This window comes from Cherax quadricarinatus, chromosome 72, assembly GCF_038502225.1.
Source record: "Cherax quadricarinatus isolate ZL_2023a chromosome 72, ASM3850222v1, whole genome shotgun sequence".
Lineage (NCBI taxonomy): Eukaryota > Metazoa > Arthropoda > Malacostraca > Decapoda > Parastacidae > Cherax > Cherax quadricarinatus.
In genome coordinates, this window is record NC_091363.1 from 5027254 (window position 1) to 5036788 (window position 9535).

At 40.9% G+C, this 9535-nt stretch overlaps 1 protein-coding gene across 2 annotated transcripts in view; it reads right to left on the reverse strand.

The window, feature by feature from the left end:
- The window catches only part of LOC128701438 (NBAS subunit of NRZ tethering complex), a 214185-nt gene extending 206669 nt beyond the window's left edge, over nt 1-7516 (reverse strand). For both annotated transcript variants that reach the window (XM_070100315.1, XM_070100314.1), the window contains exons 1-3: nt 7339-7516; nt 1346-1482; nt 695-831 (exon numbers count right to left, since the gene is read on the reverse strand). In XM_070100315.1, coding sequence (XP_069956416.1) covers nt 695-831; nt 1346-1482; nt 7339-7419 — 355 coding nt within the window. In that variant the 5' untranslated portion in view covers nt 7420-7516. The remainder of the gene's footprint in view (nt 1-694; nt 832-1345; nt 1483-7338) is intronic.
- Nucleotides 7517-9535: the final 2019 nt, after the last annotated feature.

The following is a 9535-nucleotide window of genomic DNA, read 5'->3' on the forward strand; positions in this document are numbered from 1 at the left end:
GGGAACATATTTGTCCAGTATCAGCACTCGAATTGCCCTCTGGAATGAATTAAGTTCGTATCCTGAGGTACCACTGTACAGTACACTACTGTATAAACATTTAAAAATATACAAAAAATTTTATAAATGGTGCAAAGGTGACATTAAAACAATATCAAAGATGGCTGACACAAACCCACTACCATTATAATATGCTCCTTGCTTAGCAACAAATTCATTTACCAACGTGGTCTTGGGAACGGAACCCCGTCATTAAGTGAGGGGAGGCTGTACTGGAGTTAAGAAGAAGAAACCAAAAATGTCAGTTGTACTTTTAACTCCAATATTGACCTATTATGAACACTTCTGCCCATTAGAGACATTATCATAAAGACGCAGTGTCAACCACCTACAACTAGACCAGCAGAGTTTCCGAACTCATAATAAATGTTCAGTCCACCACAAATTAAAAAAATAAATTAGTCTACTGTACTTTTAACTCCAATATTTTCTGTTTATTACATCTGTAAACTTCTGTAGAGTACTTTAATATGCATACATTTGCTGGACTGACCAGACAATCAGCTTTCTTAAACACCATCTCTTCCTTACTAGTTTGTTAAATCAAGGTTTTACTGTATTAGTTTATATACTACAATACTGTATTAGATTAACATAAAAGCAATTAGGAAAAATTATTGCCAGTATGTCTTACAATTAGTATTCCTGCCAACAACAGATGCAAAGTCATCTTTTTTGGCACGAATCTCCAGAGTGGCAGCCTGTACAATGGCCACAACAGCTCCTTGAGCACCCACACCAAGCTGCCATCCTGAACGTCCTCCAACTAGTCTGTTAAATATCAAAATTATATTAGCATATTTGCATGATATAAATAGATGAGTTGGAAGACAATGTAAATGTTCAAAATACAATATGCATAATGTTTCTCAATGTATGTACAGGAGGGCCCTGTTCATACAGCAGGTTAGGCTCCGGGCTACTGCTGTAAAGTGAAAATTGCTGTAAAGTAAAATATAGCTTTTTTTCACTTTCAAGTGCATATAAAAACCTGATAACATGTTTATACTATCATATATTAATGAAGTGAGCAATAGAGCTAGGCATAAAAAATGCACAGGCAGTACACACATTACTTACCTTAAAATATTTTTGTCCTTAGCTTATAGTGAGTGGTGAATATACATGTATTTACTGTATGAAGTCTGAATAAATGAAGAATGGGTATAATTGAAAACCAATGTATTAGGGAAACACCGTAAAGCGAAATGCTGTAAAGCAGGGCCTTCCTGTATATAAATGTACAGTACTGTACCGTGTATAAAACCCAACTTATAAAACTTACTTGGCTAAACTTGGAGAAAGAGCTGGTGGAGGTTTAACATATGTCCAGAGTGAAGATGCAAGTGCCCAGATATTTGCCGGAGTCTGGGTGACTGTTCGATAGAAGAAATTCCCACCAAGACTAATTGCACCACCTCCCTAGATAAGGAAAATAAAATGTTATACTTCAAATTTCTAGTTACCAGTAACTTTCCAAGTACAGTGGTGCCCCGGTTAACGATATTTTTTCATTCCAGAAGTATGTTCAGGTGCCAGTACTGACCGAATTTGTTCCCATAAGGAATATTGTGAAGTAAGTTAGCCCATTTCAGACCCCCCAAACATACATGTACAAACGCACTTACATAAATACACTTACATAATTGGTCGTATTGGGAGGTGATCATTAAGCGGGGGTCCACTGTATACTTTTTTGCAATATTAAAAAAAATTATCTACAACAGAGTTTAGGGGTTTGAAATATGGAAAATGAGGAAAACAAGGTAAGCAGATATTATAAATCTTATTTATTTTCGATACTGAAGTCGATTTGGATAAAACCAGCTTAATATTCAAACAGTTTTAAAGAATAAAGGCATAGTTAATGCAGTCAACATCAATGATGTCTATCAACAGCTCAGGGAATTTCATTGAGAAACTTATCAAACTCCCCTTGATATATGTTCATGAGGAAGCACTAAACCCATAGGAGTCATACAGCATCTGGACAATGAGAAGCAGTCAGGTTTGAGCCAAGGAAGGGGAGGGTCACTCCAACTCCCTGGCACAAGAACCTTTTGTCAGCAGTATCAAGGAACTTGAAGGAAAACTCCTGTTACTGATAATTCCCTTATATTAGAGAGAAGGCTTTAAAAAGAAATGGGCTTTCTATGCTTATACATATTATGAAAAAAAATAATAAGTCACAATACCATGGCTAGAACAATTTACCAAAAACTTGCACTTAAGAGAGGATTATTATTATTATTACAATCAAGGGGGAAGCGCTAAACCCGGAGGATTATACAGCGCCTGGGGGGGATGTGGAAGGCATTCAGGCTTAATTCGGGGAACTGGAGCATAGATCCAATTCCCTAAATCAAGAGCCCCTCACCAACATCAAGGAACCTTCCTTGAGGGGACTTAAGAGAGGAACCATATGATGTTTCTGGCCATTATGTCCTCAAGTGAAGGGTTTCTGGTGAAATATTTAAATTATCTAACAGAAACAAGACCACACACCACCAAAGACCAATAAGGCCACATGACACATGCACCATGCCACCAAAGACCACCAGGACCACATGACAGCTAGTTAAAGCAATTACAAACAAGACAACCTAACATATGCCAAGCCATCACAGTCTAATGAGACCACACAACAGATGAATCAAGCCACCACAGTCCTACAAAGCCATATGACTGATAGATCAAGCCACCACATACAAGGAAATAAACATACAACTGATAATTCAAACCACCATAGACCAACAAGACCACACAACATAAAAATCAAGCCACCATGAACCAATAGGATCACCTGATATTTCAAGGTACCAAAGACCACACAATAGAGATATCAAACCACCAGAGATCACAAAGTAGAGGGATCAAACTACCAGTGTGTCTATCAATTTCATATGGAGGTGGTACATCCACAGAGGTTAAACAGCTCCTCTCAAACCACCAGGTGCTTGTAACTCAATTGACAGCAGCTCCAACCAACACCAAGGGACCATGGTTCAATGTTCCCAAATGAGTGGAAACATTGGGTTAGCTCTGTACACCTGCTGCCCCAGTTCACCTAGCAGGAAGTAGGTACCTGGGTGTTAGCTGATTGTTGTGGGTGGCATCTGGAGGCAAGGATTAAAAGACCCCTATAAAAACAAGCCAGTCTAATGACATGGCTTCATTAGGTTATCCTGGATTACTAACCCTCCTTGTTAATAATCCAAACAAAAGCTTCCTCTTCTGCCAGAGACTAACAAGACCACACAAAACGTTGACAAATTCATATATTTTTTTCATGATGAAGCCCCAAACCATAGAGTTCATGGGCATGGGAGGAATGGGGAATGGTACCTGGAGTTTACTTGAAGAGGGTTTCGAGGGTCAACACCCCCGTGACTCAGTCTGAAACCAGGCCTCATGGTGGATCAGGTCTGATTAACCAAGCTGTTACTGCTGGCCGCATGCAAACTGATGTACAAACCACAGCACGGTTGGTCATGTAGGTAGGTCCTACTGACTTCAGGTGCCTGTCCAGTGCCTTCTTGAAGACAGCCAGGGGTCTATTGGTAATCCCCCTTATGTATGCTGGGAGGCAACTGAACAGTCTTGGGCCCTGGACACTTACTATGTTGTCTCTCAATGTACTCGTGGCACCCCTGCTTTTCATCGGGGTAATGTTACATCTTCTGCCAAGTCTTTTGCTTTCATAGGGAGTGATTTTCGTGTGCAGGTTTGGTACCAATCTCTCCAGAGCCTTCTGAGTGTATATTATCATGTATCTCTCTCGCCTGCATTCGAGGGAATACAGATCAAGGACCTTCAATTGTTCCCAGTAATTTAGGTGCCTCATCACACTTGTGTGTGCCGTGAAAGTTCTTTGTACGCTCTCCAGGTCTGCAATGTCTCCAGTCTTGAAGGGGGCCGTTAATGTACAGCAGTATTCCAGCCTAGAGAGAACAAGCTATTTGAAGAGGATCATCATGGGCTTGGCATCCCTAGTTTTGAAGATTCTCATTATCCATCCTATAGGGAATGAAAAGGAAATGGAATAGGAGGTATTCAGGTTTGATCTAAGGAGAGGACAAGTCTAGTTCCTTGGATCAAAAGCCCCCAACTAACATCAAGACAGATCTCACCAACCTCCCCATACATCACAACTCCTTATTTTTCCCCATGGCCCGGTCTCAGGCTAGGCCTCCTATGATTAAAAAGGAATGCTTACAAGATTAAAATATATTAATCATATAACTGACATATTTACATAACTGATATATTTGATAACTGATATACAGTATTCATGTATCTGATATATTTATGCAACTGATACATTCATGTAACTTATATTCACCTGTTATTACTTTCATTGGGAAGTGCTAAACCCTTGGGGGTCATATAATGCCTGAGGGCAATGGAAGGTATTCAGGTTCAATCCAAGGGAGGGGAGAACAATTCCAATTCTTTGGATCAAGAACCCTTTACCAGCATCAAGAAACCTCTTTTGTGGGGACATGAGACTCAACCCCTGGAACCACATACAGGTAAGCACATACAATTTTTATTTCTTTATGTGGTACAAATAATGTAGTTTACATGTAATATAACACTGGCTGGCATTACAGAAAGCCATTAATATGCAATGTATTTCGGGCAAACTAATCTTAAAGCTTAAACATTACTTGAGATTTAAGATAAGATTTCATTCGGATTTTTAACCCCGGAGGGTTAGCCACCCAGGATAACCCAAGAAAGTCAGTGCGTCATCGAGGACTGTCTAACTTATTTCCATTGTGGTCCTCAATTTTGTCCCCCAGGATGCAACCCACAGCAGTCAACTACCACCCAGGTGTTATGTAGGGGGGTAATGATTGGGGGAATATGGGAGTAAGGGAGTCGGTAGGCAGGGGACAGGCAGGCGAGGTGGTAGGAGATGACAGGAGAGGTGAGCGGTAGGTAGGTAATGTGAGGTCACTGGTGACCACCTTCACCTCTCATTACTCTACTCACCACACTACACTCACCCTCTCACTGCTTTAACTAAACATAAATAAATGGAGAAAATAACGGGGACAGTAAATATTACTATTCTACTCAAACACAGTTTATTATTAAGTCCTTGTACAATAATATATTTGGGAACAGGAGTACATCATTGGGGTTTAGATAAATGGGGTGGTACACATAGCCCGGTGGCCTGGTGGGTGGCCCAGTGGCCTGGTGGCTAAAGCTCCTGCTTCACACAGGGAGGGCCCCGGGTTCGATTCCCGGCGGGTGGAAACATTTCGACACGTTTCCTTACACCTGTTGACCTGTTCACCTAGCAGCAAATAGGTACCTGGGTGTTAGTCGACTGGTGTGGGTCGCATCCTGGGGGACAAGATTAAGGACCCCAATGGAAATAAGTTAGACAGTCCTCGATGACTCACTGACTTTCTTGGGTTATCCTGGGTGGCTAACCCTCCGGGGTTAAAAATCCGAACGAAATCTCATCTTATCTTATCTCTTATAGCAGTGAGACAGGGAACACAATCAACTTGACGAAAATGAATATAACTTACAATATAGTTCAGAGGACAGTTCATCACAGGAACTAAGCCACAGGTCCCAAGACCTACACAACACAAGTACTGCTCCAAGCCAGTACTCTGCTCAATGTCTCCAACAGTCTCTCCTCCCGAGACTCTCCAGCTCAGCTCTGCTCCCAGGCCAGAGCTCTGCCCGAATCTGTCTGCTCAGCTGTTCCTTGGGCTTATATTGTCCCGAGAGCACCCCCCCACAATGAAGTGTGCACACTTGGTGTTGATCTGACGTCGAGGTCTGACCCCGTCCAGAACAAAAGACCTCAGTATTAAGCCGAAAAGGCGTGGCTCTGACAGACATTTGCCAAGGCAAGGTGTGACCATATAATTGGTTAAATTAGGTCTCCCCAGAGACCTCACAAGCCCAGCTGGACTACATCACATCCCCCTTTCTCCCCCAATTTAAAATATCTGAGAACTAGGACAATTTGTGCTAGTTATTAGACTATTTTAATCCTAACCCCTTAAATCTATTACAATACAAAGACAAAATTATACATAATACAAAATTATTCAACTACATATATTTCCCTCAACCTCCTCATCCACCACAAGGCAGCGTAATCAGTACACCTCGCAGTTGGCCAGCATAATAGTTGCTCTCTGGTGCAAAGCCTCCTTACCCGTCATTTCTCCTTAAACCTAAATATCGGGCTCCAGTGCCTTCCCTACTTCTACTAGAAATTCACTAGCCAATGCTAGTCACCCTCGCACGTTATCCATTGGGTCAAACCTCTCTAGGCTTGAACAGTTGAAGATTGAGACACTTAAGCAGCATAAGGGAATCTTTATTCAGGAAACGTTTCGCCACACAGTGGCTTCATCAGTCCAATACAAAGAGGAAGGCGTAAGGAGAGGAGGAGTATGAGGTAATCAGTCCCTCAGCCTGGAGTTGATGTGTTCAGTCCATCAAGATTGATGGACTGAACACATCAACTCCAGGCTGAGTGACTGATTACCTCATACTCCTCCTCTCCTTATGCCTTCCTCTTTGTATTGGACTGATGAAGCCACTGTGTGGCGAAACGTTTCCTAAATAAAGATTCCCTTATGCTGCTTAAGTGTCTCAATCTTCAACTTGTCGTTTTTTTAAACCATCCATCACAGGCTTGAACAGGACAACAGGTGTAAGGAAACACACTGAAATGTTTCCACCTCGCTGGGAATCGAACCCGGACCCTCAGTGTGTGAAGCGAGAGCTTTAGCCACCAGTCCTATTAAATAAGATTTCTTATGGAGTTAATTACAATCATATGCACAATAAGAAAGGTAGCAAATAGTAAGTTTATTTAGGTACAGGTACACATAAGTACAATTATCATACACAGTAACATGTGTAAATTGTACCACATGGAACAATCAGGTTCCTTGTGGTACAATTTCAAAAGTACGACTTATCATTTCAAAGTTGTTCAATGATCATCAGTTTTGTGGAGTGACTGAAGAGAGAAGGTGAAGATACATCAAGTTACTCTCATACAACAGAAATACAATAATTATCACGGGGGAGCGCTAAAACCGTATGGATTATAGTGCCTGGGGAGGGGATGGAAGACAGACTCAATTCGAGGACATGGAACACAGATCCAATTCCCTAGATCAAGAGCCCCTCACCATCATCAAGGAACCTCCCTTGATGTGTTAAATACAATAAGACAGACGTGAGAACAATAACGGTGGTTGCAACACTACAATGACACTTCCTTACTATTATTTCTTGTTCTAATGGCCACTCCGCGTGAACTAGCAGCTCATATAAGATATTATCATCATGTTTAGTGTCAGTCATGGTGGGTAAGGTGGTCCTGGAGCCAGCTGGCTGACCACCTGACACTCCACCAGCTGTGTTGACACAACACTGATCAACACCTCACTATTTACAATACACGAACCTAAAAGAATTTTAATATTGATTAAATCATAAAAAAATATTTTTTTTTTTATTCAGCATGAGACCACTTCGGTGGCAAAATCTAAAATCTATTCAGCAGCAGGAAGAAAAAGATTATTATTGTGATGAATGGTTTGAAAAACCGACAAGTTGAAGATTGAGACACTTATGCAGCATATGGGAATCTTTATTCAGGAAACGTTTCGCCACACAGTGGCTTCATCAGTCCAATACAAAGAGGAAGGCGTAAGGAGAGGAGGAGAATGAGGTAATCAGTCCCTCAACCTGGAGTCGATGGACTGAACACATCGACTCCAGGTTGAGGGACTGATTACCTCATTCTCCTCCTCTCCTTACGCCTTCCTCTTTGTATTGGACTGATGAAGCCACTGTGTGGCGAAACGTTTCCTGAATAAAGATTCCCATATGCTGCATAAGTGCATCAAGATTATTATTATTACTTTAACACACTGACAGACCCCAATAGAAATAAGCCCCTTTGATTTTTTTGGGTTATCCAAGAAAGTTTATTCTGGTATACACAAATACAATTATATAGATTATCATACATAGCAGCATATGTGTAGAGAACTTAGGATAACCCAAAAAAGTCAGGCAAAGTGACTTATTTCCATTGGGGTCCTTTAATAATCCACACATATGCTGCTAAAAAGAATTTGAAGATTTTTGTTTCTTTGCAAAGGTTATAAATGTGTAATTACAATTTTGATTTAAATACAAAGAAAGCCACTATTATACCAGGGCATTTCGGGCAGTCTTAAGGTCCCGCAAATTTCCTATCTCAGTTCTTCAGCAGGGGACATTAATACAGGTTCCTATTACAAATTCAGGCCGAAACACCCCAAATTGGACTCGGAAAAAACACCGAATTACATTGCAGACACATTAAATTCAATATGTCATCCCCCTCTCCGGCGTCACTTAGCTGGTGTTCTACCCCCCTCATTCGAAATTCCTCGAAGGGTCAAAATAGCATCACATTTTAACACACAGTTATTATATTATTCATTTATGTATCCCACAGTTAGGAAATTATGTAAAAATTTTCCACAGACGGACTAACCCTAGCACATAACTTCTTAAGTCTATGTATGATAATTTATGTAACTATTTATGTATATCTGTATCTGAATAAACTTACACTAGGACAGGTGACCCAATAAAGGAACATTTAAGGTTAAGATGAGTCTAGTTCAGCATGATACAATGTTTGTATATTATTATTATAATCAAAAAGAAGCACTGAACCCGGCAGGGTCATACAGCACATGTTCCTACACAGGTGTAAGACAGGTGTGAGTGCTGTCAAGCTGGCACTGGACAAGCACCTTAAGTTGGTACCTGACCAGCCGGGCTGTGGCTCGTACGTTGGATTGCGCGCAGCCAGCAGTAATAGCCTGGTTGATCAGGCTCTGATCCACCATGAGGCCTGGGCACAGACCGGGCCGCGGGGGCGTTGACCCCCGGAACTCTCTCCAGGTAAACTCCAGGCACAAAGCTCCTTAATATACAGAGAATTTCTTAGGAAATCACACTAACTGTTAATCCCAAGGGATTAACAGCGTCTATGGGGAAAGGGGGAAAAGGCACTCAGAATTAATTCAGGGAAGTAGAACACAGTCCCAATTCCCCAGATCAAGAGCCCCTCACCAGCATCAAGGAACCTCCCTTGAGGGGAATCAGTCAAGAATTAATGCATAAAATTGTACTATTGTTCATTTAGCTACATATCATTTTTTGTACATTTAAAAACTCCGATTTAATTACTCATGTCTAGTTCTTTAGTAGTCTTTAAACATTAGTGACTTTTTTTACTTATTATGCCATAACCCAATGGGAATAACACACTGACTTTTTCTTGGGTTATCCTAGATAATTTACACATTGTGAATATTAAAATGGTATAAAATACCGATAGGTTTTTAAGACACGTGCAACAATTAAATATCTTGATTCCGAAACGTTTCGCCTACACAGTAGGCTTCTTCAGTCA